At 43.2% G+C, this 20748-nt stretch overlaps 1 protein-coding gene across 3 annotated transcripts in view; it reads right to left on the bottom strand.

The window, feature by feature from the left end:
- LOC309358229 (uncharacterized protein) overlaps window positions 1-20748 on the bottom strand; it is a gene marked incomplete at its 5' end in the record, with an annotated part of 93575 nt that overhangs the window by 5901 nt on the left and 66926 nt on the right. For 2 of the 3 annotated variants that reach the window (XR_014163357.1, XR_014163358.1), the window contains 2 exons: window positions 15828-17470; window positions 19208-19333. Coding sequence is in view for 1 of the 3 variants with exons in the window: in XM_081891186.1 (XP_081747312.1) it covers window positions 19208-19333 (126 nt within the window). Of the gene's footprint in view, window positions 1-15827; window positions 17471-19207; window positions 19334-20748 lie in introns of those variants that run through there. The other variant, XM_081891186.1, reaches the window with a different exon arrangement.

Raw genomic sequence — 20748 nt, 5'->3', positions numbered from 1 at the left:
CATCCTCAGTAATCAAGTTTCTCGCTGGGAGGTGGGGCCAGCCCCATTTTTAAATAGGGCGTGGAGCCGACAATAGCCAGGCAGTCAGCTCTGGAGATTCACCCACCCTACCCTCCGTTTGTTTAATGTTTCTTGTTGCAGGTTAACTTTTTCTTCCTGTTTAGCGGGTGCTACTATGGTCTTTGACTGGTTGTTGCTGAGGGACTGGCATATTTTGTCTTCCCCGTAGCAATTCATCACAACTTTGGTGGTTATGGCCCTGGGTGGAATCCTTTAGTCTTTTCTTCCCTTTAATGGGGGGGGGGGGCGTGAAATGGTGACTCACCCCCTGCAGCGGTGATTCCAGGGTCCCCCTCTTAAAGGGGATATATATATAAGTACTTAATTCGTTCTTAACCTGAGGTACTATTTCTGGGTTAGCGGAGTTTGTAACCTGAAGCATATGTAACCTGAAGCGTATGTAACTCGAGGTACCACTGTATAGGTGGCACTGGCCATACACTGAAAGGTTGTCAGTGAACAACCCTGCGTGTGGGGATATGGGCTGGGCTGCTTGCTACACTTACGTCTCGCAGAGCACCCCCATATCCCATTTACCCTGATGTGCCCCTGTTCCCCCGGCTGGCAGGGATACATGCCCAAGGCCTAAGCCAAGGTCTTCCCACATTTGGAAGTTGAATAAAGTTGTGGCCTAATTTTTAATTCTATAACATTGTCAGAGTCTTTATTCCTTTCTTATGATCCCTGGGGGCTGTTGCGCCTGGTCACGTAATGTTATGCAACAGAGAAATCCAATGCAGCAGCTGCATTTGCAGAAACTTATTGCGCCAGAGATTTCACAATCTATTTTGCTACTAAATCACCAGCAACCTACAAAATATTTCACCAATTACGCCACAATGACACTTTTAATTAGTGCCACATTGGCTGCAACCCCGTAGCCTCTTTTCTCCCCTTTTTGGTAATGCATTTCCTCTTTTGGGGCACCCAAGTTCAAGGCCAAAGGATCGAGCAACTGATGCAGAACTAGAGAAGCTCAACACTAGAGCTGGCAAGTATCACATTGGGTTGCTCTCTGCAAGTCCCCACAGTGGAGCAGAATAAACTGGAATAACACACATCAGAGTCTTTATTCCTTCCTTATGATCCCTGGGGGCTGGGGCTGTTGCGCCTGGTCATGCAGTGAGGGGACTGCATTCAGATAAAGGTGATGGTTGGTTGCTGAAGGACCCTCTGTGAGAGGCAGGGAAGGGAACATCTCCTGGGGTAGGAGGTTGGGGAAAGAAAGGGGAGCTCCCAGGTGAGAGCTGGGGGGGGTTACCTCTTTCTGTGTGGGACAAGAGTTATGAAAAAGGACTTTGCCTTCTTTCTCTCTTTTTTGTTTTTATTTTTGTTTAGTTTGCTTTCTATTGTAAAGTACTGTACTATGAAAAGTGTAAACAAAATCTTTCTTTTTTTAAAAATAGCTGCAAGCCACATGATGCCAAAGCACATTCTGCACTCATGCAAGTGGCAGATGTGGAGGCAATAGCTAGGTAGGTACTGGAACACACAGTGACAAAGCATTGGTCCATGTAGCTCAGTTCTGTCTACACTGGGGCGGCAGTAATTCCACAGGGTTTTCCAGCCCTACATGGAGAGAGCAGAGATTGATCAGGGACTATTTGTATGCTACACATTCGCTCTACTACTGAGCTACATCGCTCGTGTGCTTTTGAAAAGAGAAACACCACATCTCAATTTCTTTTCCTTGGTGTTTTCTTCCCACGTCTTTGTGGCAAAAGGATGGACCACCAGGAAGCTCTTGCACATCTTTTGAGACGGGGAATAGTCAGTGTGCTTTAAGTAACAAGTGGCATTTCTTTCATGTATGCCATTCAGATTGTCAAGTACATTCATGCACAAAGTATACAGTAAAGATCTTAGAAGTATTCCCATTTCCCCCTACCCTTTGAAAGTTCATTGTGCTCTGGGAGAAGGGGGTGTTTAGGCATTATTATTTGAGAATTGGCACCTGTGTGCTCCATCTTAATATGCATTTCTCATTTTAATCAAACCTCTGTAAACATCAACCCCTTGAAAATAATAATCAGCATCAAAAGATGCATTGGCAGGCACATACAAGATGAATCAAAATGCTTTTCTTTCTCCAATGCTAATCTTTTCCTAATTAGTCTCTATTAATATTATGCTGCATACAGCACTGCTCTTTTTGTGTGTGTGTGTGTGTGTGTGTGAACTACCTTGTCAGTAACAAAAAAAAATCAAATTGCAAATGAATGAGATCTGTGTACAGCCTAATAATTTAAGCCTCCAATTTCAATCTCACTGTGAGTGTTTTTCTCTCCCACTAGTCCTTGCAATTATTTGAGAACTAGGCAGATTTCTGTCTTGCCTTGCCTGTCCTTCTGGAGGAGGGGTATAATGTGATGGTTGAGATTGGACATTTTGTTATGGTGAGCCAAAATCCTGAGAAACAGTTGGAGCATTTCTCTTCTCCTGGACATATTTGGTGAAATGGGACACAGCAATTTCTCTGCTAACAAGTAGGGTGTGCAACTTTGAGAGGCCGTTTGTGCACAGGTCTAGTTAATTCTGCTTGACACACATTACTTTTGTTCATGGAAGTGCCGAGTGGTGTGGGGAGAAAGCTCCACAGGATTCAGCAAAGGAACTTCAAATTCTGTGAGAGTCCATTTGAAGTGGAACCTGCTACTGTCTCTAAGGCAAATTAGGTGCCATCATGCAGAATGGGCACCGCAAACAGGCAGTCTAGGATGTGCTATAATTCTGTAGGAGGGGAGAGAACACACTAGCACTGATGCCTCATCACCCTCCCGAAATTGGAAGGTCGCTGTGCGAAGTGAGGAGCCTTGTCGGGGCTGATGAGAACAAGAATGAGGCAAGGGAGCTAGCATCCCCTTTACCTCTGCCCTCCTTTCTAGTTAAAGGAACATTGGGAGAGGATTTCTAGTTGCTCTATTCTAACACTGGGAAGAGAATTGCAATGTTCCCACCTGAACAAGCAATCTTTTCACCCTTGAACTACAGCAGCTTTGTGATGCATGGGGAGTGTGGGGGTGGGGTGGGGAATTCCAATGCATAACCCCCCCACACACACACACACACACTACAATTCTGGTCTCTCTAGCTATACATGCAAGACTTTACCAGTTTATTTCAGGTGGTCACGCTTCTGCTTTCTGACAGTTCCTTTGTTTTCCCCAGCCATTTGTTGGGGGGATATGAGCTGACCTTTGATCTCAATAGAAATGTTTGCTTCACTTGGTGAAGAGTACTTGCAAGGCTCTGTAGCCTGTCAAAGACATGTCAGCAAATTGTACACTAAGATGGTTGCTCCTCTGCAAGCAATAATAATAATTTTCTTTTTTTAAAAAAAAGTTTTCTGAGGGTTAAAATGCTTCTTGGAAGAGAATGCTCCTGTACTTGGATCAGAGCAACACTGGACATTATAGTATCCTCATCCACCACAGGCAGGTGATGGCAACGCACAGGGGAGGTCAGTAGTTCCTGGCAGTCAGAAAAGAAAGGCAGGCAGAATCAGCTAATTAGATAGGGACCTAGGTATGGATTTCAGTACCACAATTCATGATCCTGCAGTTGAGGCAGAATATAGGGTTTCAGTGGCACCCCAGAGCAACTGGAAGATCTTTATAGCCTGGGCTAGGCATTCATTGACTGGAAACTTCCATCTCCTGAATGCTGCATCTGGGCAGTTAAAGGACTTCATCTGCAGTCATTGGCTTCTTCTGGGCCTCAGTGTTTCAAGCTGAGGGGGCTCCTGATCCTTTGAGGAGTTTGTAGACCAATAATCAAAGTCTGGCAGCAAAGGTGTTTCCTTTGTGTTCAGTGGAGAAGATGGCTACAGCTCTACATAAAGTCGTAACGGGGTGGATACATCTCCTCCTCAGGGATGCCATCTTTGGAATAATCTGCCTCCAAGAATTCATGGTCTGGAGCCTTGGCATCTAATCTCAAGTTTCAAAAGCATCACTCCTCTGATCACCAGTTGCTATGGTAGTCAGAGGGAAGGTGGTTGTTTTAATCCAATGCCATGGTCTTCCCAGCTGGCCTATGTTTCAAACAGGATGCAATATTAGATAGCCCCTTGTTTTGATCCAGCAGGGCACTTCTGATGTTCTTGTGTAGTGCTGGTTTCCTCATGGAGTACGTATTTCCCTGACGTGTAGTGCAATGCTATGCATTTTTGCTCAGATGTAATCATATTCCCAGGTAATTGTGGATAGGATTACAATTTCAGGCAGCTAATTTGGACTAAGTCCAGCTGAAATGCATGAGACTGACATCCATCAAGACATGTCATGGGCTGAGGCAAAGGACAAGATGACACCCCCTTTCATTTATTTCTTTGCTGTTTATATTGCTGGACACCTTAAAAAACAAATTGTCTAGGTATAAGCACAGCTCTGCTCGCCAATGCCTTGCCACCATTCCTTGCTCCTGCGCCCACCAGTCATTTACTCTTGAGAAGGCTGTCTCATTCTGCCTAATACTGGGACTGGCCCTGCATTCTAGTATCCATCCATGGAATTAATCTATTTCTTCTCTTCTGCTTATTGGTCCCCTTTCTTATCTTTCTCCCAGTACTATTCAACTGCTATTGCATTAGGATCTACTCCTGTATCATTGAACTTTGGTATCTGAGGGTTACTTTTTTTTGTTCAGAAAGCCATGGTTTGACTTCAAATGCCCACAAGGGTTTGCTTATTCTCTCTACTGTACTGGCCTCTCTTTTTTTCTTTTTCTTTTTAAGGAGCAAGAGAGAGAATTGTTTCAGAGTGAAAGCTTTGTTTATTCGGTGCAAGTGGAATGGCTGCAAATGGTGCCCTTTTTGCTTTTGATAAACACAGAGGTTTATCAAACACAAAGCAAGATGTAACTGCAGTATGACTCATGCCTTTCAGCCATTTCACATTTTACATCCTTGATGTTACCATTTTTCTTGTCACTCTCATGCAAAGAATACAGGAAAAGAAATGCTAAATGTCCCTGCTTTGCATTTCTCAAGTGCCTTTCAGCCATAGATCTGGAAGCATTTCTTATGCCTTAAGAAAAAGAGCCTTATCATAGTCCCTGGATATATTCCCTGTGTGCATGGGTGTAACCAGGATTTTTGTTAGGGGGGCAGGACTTGGGGGGCAGGACTTTTGTTAGGGGGGCAGAATTGAAGTGATTGGTCAGTTCCTTAAGTATTTCTGTTGTTTTACTTGATCTGGGGGGCAGCTCCAACTCAACCCTTGGCTGCACTCATGCCTGTGTGGGAGACATACAGATTCAGACAGGGGAGGTTTAGAGCCTTTTCTGGAGTCCTAAAATAAGTCGTTAACACTTCAAAGTAGATTTGGGCCATATTTTTGTGGGGTTCAGTTATCAGCTTGACATTTGCACATTCTATTGTGCAAAACATTACACACACACACACACCAAACACACAAACACACACACTCCATGTTTTGGGCATTAATGACAGCTCTGATAAAGAAATGAAGAAGTTCCCAAATGCTGTTTTTTAAGACTCAACCAAATTGCAATACAGGTCAGGACACAGGTCAGGGAAACACTCAAGCCTTGGAAACAAAGGAATTGTGCAATTTTTGGTCTTGTCTGTTGAAGTTTCAGTATGCAAACAGCCTGTCTGAGGAAGCCATGTACTTTGTGCATGCGCAGAAGCTCTGAATCGCAACCCATGCATGCACAGATGCGGCGCTGCAGGTTGCGAATGCTGCGGGTTGCGAGTGTGCCTCCTGCACGGATCATGTTCACAACCCGAGCATCCACTGAAGTGCCTTCCTGCTTGCAGGTAGTATAGCTTGGATGTACTACAGCCATCATGATCATTGATAGCCTCATCCTTCATGAATTAGTCTAATCCCCTTTTAAAGGTGTTCAAGTTGGTGGCCAACTTGTGAAAACATGAAATAACTGGTGAATTCTGATTATCATTTGCCAACTGGAAGCATAATATATGATTTTTTTAAAAAAATAAAAAAACCCAAAATAGCATGTGAGCTCATTGCATTCTTGGTGAAGTTGTTGTGAATTTGAATGCTTGAACACAGGGCTTTTTTCCAGCCAGAACTTGCCAGAACTCAGTTCTGGCACCTCTCAGGTGGATTCCCACACCTCTCAGGTGGGTGCCATTGCCATTCTCAGAGAATGTGGGAGGCATTCATGGTGAGTTCTGGCACCTCTTTTTTCTAAAGTCCCCAGCAACTAAAGTCCCCAGCAATGCCTTTCATTTCAAACAGTGCTGTAAATCCATTTATTTTGTGTAACTGATTCCAAGGAGAATAGTGTCATCTTGAAGTATTGTGAAGAGCCTGTGAAACATGTCCCATCTGTAGCAGTTTGCTTGTCAGCTGAGAATGAAATAATAATTCCTCACCATCAGACATCATACAGTTAAAGCTAGAAAGATTGATTAGGTTGTTGCCCCCCCCCGAGTTTTAAGTCCCTAGATTATTTTTGTTAACAACAAAGAAAGTTTGAAGTCACTTGTCTTTGTCTTAATTACTTATACTATTAGTCTGCAGTTAGAATAGTTACTTAGGTAGTGCCACCTCTTCCCAATTGTGGACATAGTGTTAGGTTTTACGTTTTATCTACAACTGTATCCTCTCTCAATCAATCCTTTTCATTTATACTTCAGCACCTAGGGCATTATCATTATTTCATTGCTGCCTTCCTACCTACCTAGGTTTATCATAATTCCCTCATTGCTGATTGTGTGGCTATAGTAGTCATTCATTGCACTGCCTTTACCACTTGCTTAAATTTGCAGATCTGTGCTGTGAGATTGTCATAGTTTAGTCCAATATGTTAGGAGGAAAAAAGTTGTGAAACTTCTCAAACGCCTCTTTTCCCAAAGTGTCTAAAGTTGGGGTCAGGGGACAAATGACCCTCCTTGCCCCCCCACCCCCTCTGATAGGCCCTGCCTCTGACAAACCCAATGGAGATTGCATTCAGCCCATCTAACAGAACGTTCTAGCGAAGAAGTTGCCCTTCTAACTGCACGGGAATTGATGATCTGTAAGGAAATCCCACCAGCTGGGAGAACATTTCATTGCATGCATCCTTCCCACACAATCAGCACCCCACTGCTGCTCACAGCAAAGTTCCTGTTCTGTGAAGGGAAAATTCACATTTAGCCCAACTTACATGGGTCGTTTTAGGTACAACTTCCTAACCCCACAGAAACTACTTGTGGATCAGTGCTTCCAACACAGCAGGGTAATATTAAAAGAGCATCTAATGCATCTCAATTAGTAGCTGATCTGACTAACACCCTCTAGAGCAACAAAAACAAGTCTCAGACTAGATGTAATGTTACCCATATCTTTGAATTTTTTTTATCATTTTTTATTATTCTCTTCTGGCTTTAAAATCTCACAGCAGCCTCATGTACTCTTTCTCCAGTTGTGACTGGGCCCGCAGGGCTGGGAAGGGTTTTAAAACTCTTTTTGCTAGTCCATTTTCCTGTTGAAAGTTGTCCAGCCATAGTTGTCAACGTTTGCCTTTTTTAAAAAGGCAAATTCCCTTGTTCCGAATAGGATTCCTCGCAAGGAAAGGGAAAAGTTGAGAGCTATGTGTCCAGCCCAAAAAGTAGTGAGCCCTCAAGGCTGTGATTTGCTGCTGTGATGGATAGCAGAGCCAGACTAGAGTCTGGTGAGGCAGTCCCGCAAAAATTCCACCAGAGTGGCTACAAAGTCAGCTACCCACAGAGGACGGAGGAGCAGCAATTTGGGAGGGAGAATAAAAGAGAGAGGGTTGGATAGGGCTTGCTTTGAGATGTTAGACAGGGCTCAGGTTAAGGAATAGGGCTTGATTTGAGATGGGAGACAGGAAGTAGAATAATAAAAATAATAATTTATTTATACCCTGCCCATCTGGCTGGTTTTCCCCAGCCACTCTGTGTGCCTTCCAAAAAAATATTAAAATACAATAGTCCTTCAGATATTAAAAGCTTCCCTAAACAGGGCTGCCTTCCGATGTCTCCTAAAAGTCTGGGAGTTGTTTTTTCCTTTGACATCTGGTGGGAGGGTGTTCCACAGGGAGGGCGCCACTACCAAGAAGGCCCTGGGTGCTGGACCTCAGTGTTTGTCTGAGAGAGTTGGCTAGAATTTGAGTGGAACATCCATTCTGAGGAGAATATCTATAGCTATAGGAAGGAGCCTCATAGCTTAGGTATTAAGGGTTGAGGGTTGAGAGTCTGGGGAAGGTATACAGACAGGACTTACCTGGAGGGCAAAATTGGGATACCTCAGGAGTGGGATTGTTAAGAGAGGGGGGAACTGAGAGAAAGTGCCCCTCACTCATGAATCAAAGAGTTAAACTGTGAAGGAAAATTAATGAAAGAGAATTAACGAAAGAAGAACAATGGAGAATAAAAATTATTTAAAGGGATTCAGAGACCTTAAGTCAAAGGAACCAGTTTATTTATCTCTCAGAAAGGCCAAAATAAATAAATAATACCAAGCCCTCAACTGCCAAAACAAATGGTCTTGCAGCACTGTAAAAACTAACAGATTCTGGAAAAACTTTTTTTAAAATGGGAGGGTCAGGGGGCCTTGGTGGTTGCCAAGGAGGGTTTCTGAGGGTGACACATGTCATGGGGGGGGGGGCTCCTCAGTCATCATTTATTTATTAATAAATGTACGCCTTGAGGCCTAGTTTCCCCAGCCCTGTCTATGCATGGTCTCTTGTGATGTCACAAACAGACAGAGCAGCTGAGGGGAAAGAGGCAGTTACTTATTTTGGAATTTCAAACACAGGAGGGGGACATTTTTCAGCCCAGGGGCTGCATTTCCCTCCACACAACACTAGTCAAATGTACAAATGAACAGAGCAATGAAAGCAAGCCTTATCTTGGCACAGGAAGCTGTTCAAGGAATGACATGCCGAGAGAAAGCATCAAACCCAATTAAACCTATTTAATTGGAATGCAGGAAACTCAGCTGAAATTTAGGAAATGTTTGTATTTCTGCATGTGTTTATAGTATCCAGATTGCTATTCAGAATACTCGAAATGGGGGGGGGAGACCTCAGCTGCACACCCACCTCCCTTCATTTTGGGGGGGGTCTCTCTCCCTCTCCCACCTGCCCAGCAGCTTCCCTGCCTGCTATCTCCCCCTCCATCATCCCACTGGCATTGCATCCTCCCCCCAGTCCCCCCCCCCAAGCTCGCTGTGCCCCAAGGCGTTTTGCACTTGCAGGGAAAGGGGCGGGGCACAATGGGAAGGGGCGGAGTGACAGGGCTGCTTAAACCACGCCCCTTTTCCAACGGAAGCGGCAGGGGGGGGTCAGTATCCAGCACCCCCTTCTCTGCTTCTCTTGAACTCTTTGACCTTAACCCTTAGAGGTCTTCTAACATATAAACATATTATAAAAATGCATTGAAGAAACAAATCACACCATCTAACTTTGCTACCGTGCAAGAAACAGAGACAGTTTCTGAGCGTTTTTATATATTTATTCTTTATACCTCAGTTGCCACAACCCCACAACATTCTGATTTCCTTCCGGCTGTGCTCTACTTCCTGAGCCAGATCACCATGGAAACCACGCTGCAGACCATCATTTCCATGGGAATTTGACTGGCACAGGAAAAGGAGTATAGCCAGAAGAAACTCAGTCTTGTTGGCTGTGATTAACAACCACTAAAGTGTGGGGTTTTTAAGTGTAAAAAAAATAGAGGCCCTATGTTTGACCACCTCAACCAGAAAGTAGATTTAGAAAGTTAATTCAACTCCCCTCCCCCTCAAATTCTTAGAAGCCGATGATGGTGATGGTGATAACAATGTGCTGAATTTCCCTCTCCACTTTTAAAGGGGGTGTGATGGTCCCACAACAATGAAGAGGGATATTTGACTCACCAAATACTAAGGTGTCATGACTTTTGTGGCCAGTTCTTCAGCATCAAAATAAGGAGGGAGGTCTCAGGGAACAAAGCAAATCTCCAGGCCTCTCTAAATGGCCCTCAGCACTCTCCCTCGGCCCCACTCTTCCTGGGTCACACACCCAGGCCATGCCCTCCCATACACTGCTTTGCACCCTTCCTGGAATGTTTCTTGCCTGGCTGGAATGTGTCCTCTGATAAAGCTCTTGCTTTCTGGGGTAGAGTGGTGAAATTTACATTTGTTGCTCTACGCACTTTTGCCTTTGGCAAAACCCTGCCCACCAGTAACGATAGTGTGCCTTATAGCATGAACGTGTTGGGTAAAATTTACTACAGCATCAAAACCAGCATTTTTCTCAGGGAACACCTGAGCACAGAACACATTCAATAAAAGCACAGGGCAAAATCACATTGTCTAATGAAATGCCTTCATGCACTATCCCTGGGTTTTCTAGAGGCATCCGCCTGACCACTGATGGAAATAGAATGCTAGACAAATAGACCTTGGTCTGATCCAGCAGAGCTCTTGTTATCCTTTGTATGTTGACATTCCAAGTCCAAGGCTCAGATCTCTGCTATTGAGAGTGAACAACAAAGAGACACATTGTGGATGCTGCAAGGTGTGAAAAGGTGAGGAAATGAAAGTGGACAGTAGAGAACTGAAAGGGTCAAGGAGGATAACATTACCTGCTGGGTCTTTTATGAATTGGAGGCTATTTCATCCCTTCCTACTTTATGTTCTAGCCCATGTGTTTGCTAAAACAATAAACACAAGACTTTCTGTGTAGTTCACAATACAGACTTTTTCAGATCAGGGGGGCTGCAGAGTCATGCATAAGTGTTTATAAAGACACATACGCACACAGCTTGGGTACATTCCCATCATTTAATAAAGGAGAGTGCCAACTCGAGACATCTGTGATGTGCATTGTCTTGCTGTTACATGCATCCGGCCTTTACGCCCCAGAGTTTACTGATGACAACATGGGAGAATAAAGGCAGGGATGGAGCAATGATGGAACTCCCAGTATGTTATACTATAACACTAAGCTCAGTGATTAATCTTAATGAACTGTTGTCTATGCTGTAGAGTTTGCTACTATTTCTAGTCATTCCTATGAAAATGTAAGAAAAGTCCTGCTGGCTCAGACAGAGGGCACATTTACTACAGCATGCTCTTTCTCACAGTGGCCACCCTATAGGAAGCCTGCAAATAGAACCTGAGGGCAGGGACTGACAAATTGGTTGATTTCTGTTTCTCTCGGTTTCTTATTTTTCTAGTCTTAAATTCAGTTCTTCACATTTTGACATTGATTTGTGAATATTTATTTTAAATGTCATTAAAAAAACTCACCAGCATTTAAATGTGAATTTCCCCTAGTATGCAATTTTTAAATGAAAATTTGACTGAAATTCACATAATGTATGAATGTGAATGTTATTGTGCGGTTGCAGTTAGCATTTGAAAACATATGGCATGTAGCAGGAGAGATTGGGCGCTATAGGGGAGCAATTAGTATGTGACAGCATCTCTTAGATTGTCTGCAAGCTAATTAATTCAATTTTATATTAACCTTATTCATTGACTTAGCCAACTATGAAAAATCAACTTAGATTGACCAAAGGGGTGTGTGTGTGTAAAATTCTCAGCTTTCAATCCTGACATTCTGATGTCAAATTTTGTGAGCAAATGTTGACAGCAAATCCAAATTGGAAAATCTTCTGTCATTTGGCATTTTGTGAAATGTCGTTGCAGACATTGTTCTACATTTTCCACGGGAGTAAGGATTGTGGGTGCCATCCAGCAGTGACTGCTGATGGAAAGAATCAATCAGTAGAACAGGGAGAGGAAGCTACTGGTGGTCCTCTCCCCCTGCCTGTAGGGCCTCATCCCCCGCCCCAAAATACGTCCCAAGGGAAAATCTTCAGAATAAGTTTGTTTGTTTTTTTCTGGGGAAGGGAATGATGACAGGGTGGAGGGTAATCACCTACAATTTGCCTCCTCTCTGTTCTGCTAATCGATTCTGTATTTCAGCAGACTGTCACTAAAGAGACTGGTCCTTCTGGGCAATTAGGGCATTGCACATTCAGAACACATTCTGGCCTCAGCCTCCACCTACCTGTGTTCTTGCTTACAACTAGTCCAGAGGGTTGTAGTCCTAGTTGGATTAAACTGACCTGCGGGCTGGATTAGACCCCCAAAACGGACTTTGGACATGCCTGCCTTATACCATACCAGTCCAAATGGGTACCAGCCACAACTGAGCAGCCACCGTTGAATGCAGCCAGCTGTCTTATATAACCCTTCTTTAAAATAGAACATGTTAATAGATCTGGTTTTTGTTGTCTGTTTACTCTTTTCCCCTCCTATTGCATTCATGTATATTTATGTGACACTCCGAAATAGCCAAGAGCACTTTAATCAGTGGATTATCTGCAACCTAATCAGTGAAAATACTAATCAGGAAGTGCAGAAAATGTCCCCACTCAGTGCAGCACAGGGAATGCTTTCTGATGTTTCTGATTCCCGAACAAGAATTAGGCATTTATTCTTTTAAACTGCTTTTTAATTGTGCTTGTTGTTGTTGTTATAAATTTTTAAACAGTTTTAATGTGGGGGGGGTTTTGGGGGGGGGGTTATTCGGCTGTTTCTGTTTATATTTTGAATATGTATTTTGTGTTTTATATTGTAATTTTATCTTGTGAACCCCCCTGAGACCTGCGGGTATAGGGCGGTATATAAATTTAATAAATAATGATGATGATTTCATTTGTTTGTTTGTTTTGCAGGGTTGTCTGGGGGTGTGATGCTTCTTTAGATTGTGCCCAGTAGGATTTAAAAAAAAAAAATCTGCACAGCATGACCAATAGATGTTTGATGAGACTCAATAATGATCATTGCCTTAAAGAGATTTTGGAAAAAAGCAAGCAAAATGGTGGTTTCCATTGTGTTGTGTGTTTTGATTACATCCAATAGAAAGGGGGTGGGGAATTAGTGGCCCCCCAGAAGTGGGTGGGTGGGTTACAACTTCAGCCCTGTTAGCCTGACCACTGGTTAGGGATGATTGGAGTTGCAGTCCAGCAACATCTGGAACATCACAGGTTCCCTGCCTCTGCTTTAAAAGCGTTAACTGGTTAGGAACATAAGACGAGCCCTCCTGTATCAAGCCAAAATCCTGCATCTTGATGCCGCTGAGGGCCAGCAAGCAGAACCCTAGTGCAACAGCCATTCTCTCCACTTCGCAGCAACAGACATTGTCTCCCTCAGAGATCCTCCTGAAAAAGTTTCCTGGAAAAATGTAAGATCTAAAATACAAAAACTGCTTTTGCATAATTGCCCACAGTTATTTTAAGAACTTAAGAACCAGATGCCTATGTGAAGCGTGAAAGCAGGACATGCGTGCAATAGCACTCTTCTCTCTTAATTTCACAGGAACTAATATTCAGAGGTGTTTACTCTCCAACAGTGGAGGTAAAACATAGTCATCATGGCGAGTAGACATTGATAGCCTTATCCACTATGATTCTTTCTAATCTTTTGTTAAAGCCATCTAAGTTGGTCCATACCTTGTGGAAGTAAATTCCACCTTTTACCTATGTACTCTTGTCAAGAAGGGCTCTCTCTTGTCTTTCCTGACTCTTCCAACATTCATCTTCATTGGAGGCCCCTGAGTTCTAATATTGGGACAGAAGGAGAAAAACCTATTCCTATCCACTTGTTGATTGCCTTGTGGCATCCAAATAATCATGTGGAAGCATGGCTGCACCTGTTTAAGGCCTCCCCATTCACTGAATGCCTAGTCATGCAGGACTGAGGGTGAATGTTTGGTTCTCATTCCTAAATCCATCTGTGGAAGGGAGCATTGTTTTTAGTGTGTTATCATGGGATCAGGAGAAATAACTGGTTCCATCTGGGTCTGTGGTTTCACCATATATCATCACTAGAAGGTTCAAGCAAGGATTCAAGTGAAGCAGAAGCACATCCCACATTGGTGAGCACCCTGAAGCACTGGGGTGGTGTTTCAGCTTGGAGGGACCTGGGGGAGAGATGCTCCCACTTAGGCCCTGATGCTGTCATTGACCCCAGGGCACACAAGACCAGGGCGGATGCTGCTGGTAAATGTGTGGAAAATGAATCAAAGAACGGTTATATTAGTGATTTAATAGTTGCCACTATGGTTGGATCTATGGTTGGGGAGAAATTTAGAAATCTACTCTTCCCCAAACAATATGCAAACCATAATGCTGCTGTCCTTTGAAATTCATATTTCTTCAAAACATTGTGATGCAGTTCTCCTTTAAAAAAAAAGTGTATACAAAAATCCATATATAATAGTGAGGAAAGTGCATTAACATGAATAAGTCACTGCAAATGGCATACCTAAATTCATGGTATTAGGAGAAATTGTTTGCAGAAATGTGAATATTGTGGGAAATGTGCATTAAAATGCTAATGAATTCTGGATTTCCCAGAATAATAATTTTGATGATCTTCATCCCATCTCTACAATACGAAATTCATGAAATGTGGTTAGAGAAGAAAATCATGTTTGAGAAGGCAAAGGTCAATAAGTGCTATCCTGCAAAAGCCCTGCTACAAATACTGTATATTTATCATAGTATATATTTTTATAGGGGTGCATGGGGTGTTAGGGGAGGGATAGTTCCTCTGGTGTGGGACACGTTGTGCTCCTTCTGGGATAGTTTGTCCACCTTTGGTTCCCACCCTGCACTCAGCTTCCACCTGTGGCTCCTAAAAGCTGTCAGCATGTGACAGCAGCCACACCCTGGGAAATGGCTTTGACTGGCCGGTTAAACCAGGTGAGGGTAGTTGATGGGTCTCAAACCCTTGGTGAATTAGGGACTTCCCATGCATGTGAAGACAGGCGCCACCAGGTTGAGGAGATGAGACCAATAATGGGTCCAATGGTCAGGAAGGTGGTTTCTGCATGTGCTGTAGAGGGAAGTGAGGGGCAGATGGGGACCATCAACCTGGGAATGTAGCCCATCTAGGAGAAGGGAAACTCTGATCCTAAACCTCCACTGCCCTTGCAGGATATCTTCAGGAGAAAAAAGACTAAGGAGTAAACCCTACACAAGTCCTGAGTCCCGAAGATGGTTGGTTGGTGCATTGTATGCCTCCTTCAGGCAACTCCTGCAGCCAGTATTATGCCAAGTGTATTGCTCTGCTTTCCTTTGGAGCACATCAGTGAGGCCAAGGGGTCTTGTCCTCTGGTCAACCTAGGACACTGCCCAGGGAGGTCGCTTCAGTCCTGCTAACCCAGAGGTTTGACTTCACCAGAAGCCGCACTCCATTGTCGCTCAAGAGAGATGGATGTCAGATGCAGGTCAGCACAAAAGATGCAGGGCTCCATTGTCAGTGAAGTTAACTCTTTATTCAAGGAAATGACATACAACTTGGGAACACTTCCCAGTAGGTCTTGCACCTATGGAGCAGTTGGCAGGGCTGGAGATCCCTGCCTTCCACCCCTCTTCCGGATGTTTCCCAAACAGTCTCAAACTGTGTCTGCCCATTTCTGACCTCTGCTCTGCATGTTCTTGGAGAAAGGGGGGGTTGTCACAGCAGGAGAGGGAGGCTCCCAGGGTTCTTCAGAAGCCTCTTGACCCTCCTGCTCTGCTTCAGGCTCAGAGTCTGAACTGCTCCCTGAACTGCTCCAGGTTCTTCCTGCTCACTAAACCCTGTTGCCCCTTCAACATCTAGCCCCTCGTCCCAATCTCCTCCCTCTGACCTCCTACCTGTGTCCCACCACCAATGCTCTGACTCTGAGCCTTCCGCCTCTGGGGTTTCCCTTGGCCAGTGCCTCCCACCTCTCCTCTTTATCCACAGATGCCAACAACAATATTTTCTCACAATAAAAACAAAACCGTATTTAGGCAAAATCATTTATTCGAAGGTCACATGCACTCCACTAGCCATTACAAACCCTTCAGAAATGCATGGTTTACATTTGGTATCTGTATACCAGTTTTATTTTGGTTTTCTTAAGCATAAAGGAGTGATTGCAGACAAAATAAATAATTGCATAGCATAAATAAAATTCATAGTATAAATAATAATAGTGCACATCACTTTTTCCATTCACATATAAATCTTTCAATAGACTTTATTTTTAACCTACAACATGAGGGTATGTTTGAATATACAAATATGCCTGAAGTCTCTGTTATACATAGGAACATAGAAAGCTGCCTTATACTGAATTAAACCATCATCTAGCTCAGTATTTGTCTACACTGACTGGTAGTGGCTCTCCTGGAGATGCTAGGGACTGAACTTGAAGCCATCTGCATGCAAAACAGATGTCCTGTCACTGAGCTATCCATAAGAATGAATGAAGCTCACACAGTATGTTATATGACCATGTTCTCCTCTATGCCATTGGCCACAATCTGTGATGCCTGTACATTTTAAGATCAACCTTGTATTTCATAGATATTATACAGTGGAACCTTGGTTGTCGAACGTATTCCCTTCCGGAAGACCGTTCAACTTCCAAAATGTTCGACAACCAAGGTGCAATGGGCGGTCATCAAATTCCATTGTGAAAATGGAGAAGCACACCTTGATTATTGTATTTTAGTGCTTTGTTGGAAGCTGCCCAGAGTGGCTGGGGAAACCCAGCCAGATGGGCAGGGTATAAATAAATTATTATTATTATTATTATTATTATTATTATTATTATTAAAAGCCATTAGACTTCCAAGGCGCATTCCAAATTGGAAGCATTCACTTCTGGGTTTTCGGCATTCGGGCTCCTAATCATTTGGCTTCCGAGATGCTCGAAAACCAAAGTTCCACTGTGTATGCACACACACACACACACACACACACTACAAACAAACTCAAAATGACTTAAAGCACGATTATCAAAATTCACCCACTGAAAGAAATGCTACTTCCTGTTTATAGAAACAGCAACTGAACAAACAAGCAAACAAATAATAAATAAAATTTAAGCAAAAATTAAAAGTGCTAGGTATCCTGGATGGACCTTGGTAATATGGTATCCTGTGTGAGGCCAAAATTTGAAGTGGGGGGCCCAACGCAAAGCCATCTTCCCAAAGCTGGGCAAGGGAGGCGCTAAGCTTTGGGAAGCAGGCATGAAACTCTGGCAGGCTCCTAGAGCCCTCTTCTCCTTCTTCTCCTTCTCAAAGTTGGCCAAGCACTAACTAGGCTTTGGGAAGGACATAGGAAGGTGCCTTTGCCCCCTGCATGGGGGAACCGGTCACACTGCCCTAAAACCTCTGTAGGTGTAGGATGATCAAATAAGTAAATAAAGCCAAAATACAATTCCATATTCTTTGGAGAAGATGCACTGAACATTTGGTCTTCTTCACAAAACTTGGCTCAGTGAAAATGTATAACAAAGCATTTGAAAAACTTTCTTTGTCTCATTGCTTTGCTTCTGTTTTCAACCACTTGCCGTCATGCAGTCTCTTCAGAAATATTTTTAGATTTTCCAATAGTTGCTTGGGGCTTCCTTTTGAAGTTTTACAATTCAGGTCACTTTCCTTTTATTAAAAAAATAAAAGAAAACTGGTGTTGAAAGATGTGGTTTCCAAAGTTGTAGATCAGGTGTGAATTGGAGTCCGTAATATCAACTACCTATCTCCTCTTACAACAAATTTTTCATTTGATGAGTGTGATTAACATAGCTATTATGCATGCACACAGAGACATTAAATAATTGCTTGTTTTGTAATCAAAAAATCACTGTTAATTGATTTTTATCATCAAGTCATAATAGTCTTTAGTGAGTGTGGTCTCCGCAACCAGAAGTTCATTTAGATGGGGTACAGTGATAAGGCAATCACACGCTCAGAAGATGGGTCAGTGAATGAGCATCAAAATTTAATTACAACTAGTAGAAATTAACTTCAGCATGGCTTATTTTCAAAGATGGAAATTGAAATAAATATACTGCAAGTATTTACTTGACTGGGAAGGCTACTGTCTCTCAACCTTTCACCTTTTTGCATGCAGGTGCTAATTCTGTTTCTTAATGCCCAAGTGTCTTACTGCATTGTGATGCTCATTTAGGCCTAAGTCACATCCACACCATACAATGAAAGCAACACCATATATCCCCTGCATCCCAGCATGAAATGAACAGTTCCACAGAGCAAAGCAATCGTGTTGGGGTAAGGTGAATCTTCAAATAAGCTGGCCCTAAGGTGCCAAGACCTGTATGTAATAATAATAACGTCTTGAACTTGGTCCGGTAACAATTCAACAACCAGAGCAGATCTCTGAGCAGAGGCCTTCTACAATGGCAAGGTTTCACTCTGGCTCAGCTGCTATACAGCATTCAGCAGGAACTGCAGTTTTCAGATCCAGAGCAAAAGCACATTACAAAAACCCAGTTCTGAAGTCACCGGTACCTGAACTACTGTGGTCAAGCTTCCCCAGTCCAGTCCAGGTAAAGGGGCCAGTGAACTCTCCCTGATACTGGTTCCCTCCCCCCCCTTTCCAAGTGTCAGAGTTTTTGTTTGTGAGGAGGGGGTTGTCTAATGGCAGGGATGAATCCCATTATGAGCTGGGTATAAGCTCATATTGGGTTGAACATTTTTGGAACTGTGAGAGCTCGGATTTCAATCTCTTCAAGTTTTGAATTTGGCCCCATCAGTGCTCCTAAATAGAATGGAGCCAATCAGTTAGCTTTGATCCATTTACTATGCTCAGGATTAACCAGCTCTGTGCAAACACCTGCTTTGCATCACTGCAGATAAGACAGCTCTTTGTGAGCAAGCTGTCTATGCTTCATAACTCAAAATTGCAGCAACATAATGTGTGGGGATGATCATAGCTATGGCTCTGGATTTGTCATGCTGAAATAGCAATAATCCACTGGGGACTCAGCTAAACTGGTAAAGAAAAAGTGATTTATATGTGTTGTATGTGTGATGTACACTGTGCCACCAGATGGCGATGTGGAGACCAGATTTTCTCTGCCTGTTTTCCCTATTTGAATTTACAATGCTTTAAACTGAAACGCTTCTTTGATGTGTCTAGATCCAGCCTAAGGGTCACCAATTTCTGCCAGTAAGCCCCAAACTAGTAACAACTCTATACATCAGGTGCAGCCAGTATAGTGCCCTTCTGTTGTTTTTGGATTCCATTTCCCATCATCTCTGACCATTGGACATACTGGCTGGGGCTGACAGTCCAACCACATTGACTACCCCTCATATAACCATTGTTATGCCTAATGTGAGTATTTAAGAGAAAACTGAAACAGATCTACTTACATTCTGCGAATGCCACCTCTTGGCAAGTTCATGAAGGCTGCTTCTAAGATTATGATATTTGTGGAACTGTGGCACAGAATTCATGGAATTGTTAAATGTCTTCAAATCTTTCTTCTCACACTGTTTCTGAAATGAGAGGATTGTTTTAAGGTCACCTGTCAGATTCAACACACCATTGTTAAATATGGCAGCACTACAGCATAGCTGTGGAATTCAGGGCCTATTCTGGTTCAAATCCCATTCATTTCCGTAGGGCTTTTACCTGAGAAACTCCAAATCATCATAGGTAGCACCGGATGAGAGGCAGGGAGGGCAGTGCCCCCCAAACAAGGAGCTTGTCCCCCATCCCCTCCCATTTCTGAACTCTTGTCAACAACTTATGCTATTATTTTTCCTTCTCTCCCACGGAGAAATATACTTTACCTGTTCTGTGCCAACAAAGACTACTTTTTTCTGGTGCCACCACTGCAGATGAGTCATGTCTTCCATTTTCACAACTAGTATTTCCTCTCACAGTCATCTCTCTCCCCCCCCCCCCCCCCGTGATCCAGAATTATCCAGAATGTTCAACCTTAAATAATGGGCATCTCTTTCTACTCCATAGGTGACCAGACCACATGTCACATGTTAAATGTTGTCCGCCAAGCCAGAGGCTCACTCACCTTTCCTTGCTCAACTGATCAGCCACCAGCTGGGGAATGCAAGAAATATTGGTGTTCCTTTGCTGCTAAGGAGCTTATTAGGTACATCAGTTTGGGATGAACTGGGAGCACTGGTGGAGGCTTTAAGCTCTCTCCAGTGCTCCTAATCCAGGCAGTACTATTGCTCCTGTGCTGCCAATCTTCTGCACCTTAACAACATGGAGGGAAGGCAGCACTTCCACCCAAGCCCAATTTTGCCACCCACAGATAGCATGGGGAAATTGCTCGAACCCCAATTTTATCTGACTAGAGATGCAGATCCTGAACAAACACTGACCACAGGAGGGAATTCATCCTGACCTACACAGCTAAGTAATTCTCACTATGATAACAAAATGGAACGACTCTGTCCTGTGTTTTCAATGTAGTCATAAGCAACTATCCCATCAGCGTAAGGGTTTACCCTTGTATAATGGGACTTCCTCATCCTCCACAATATGCCCTATGCTCTCCCCAAACCTGCTTCAGAGCAGATTTAGAGGGGCATGGAGGGAAAGGGGTCTTGTTTTGCAGGTGCAAATCCTTGTGTTGATTGGACCATTACTTAGCACTATATTGTATATAAGGCAGGGTAATGACACAACTATGATATCAAAACAAAGATACTAGCAGAAAGACTACCTAGAGCTTATCTACGTGTTCATTCTTGAATATAATTGCTGCAAATATAGCACAACACTTAAAACAGTGTGCACTCCCTTAGATGAAAAAATGCTAGATTTTAATTCTGAGAGATCAACATGCTCTGGACTTAAAAAATCCCAATAATTAGATCAGACACTTATTAACAATGTGACATTCCCAAGCACAGTAACATTCATGATCCCCAATTAAATCCTG

The sequence above is a fragment of the Podarcis melisellensis genome (genome assembly GCF_964234715.1).
Source record: "Podarcis melisellensis genome assembly, chromosome: 15".
In the NCBI taxonomy this organism is placed as follows: Eukaryota; Metazoa; Chordata; class Lepidosauria; order Squamata; family Lacertidae; genus Podarcis; species Podarcis melisellensis.
This window is presented reverse-complemented; position numbering and strand designations above follow the sequence as displayed.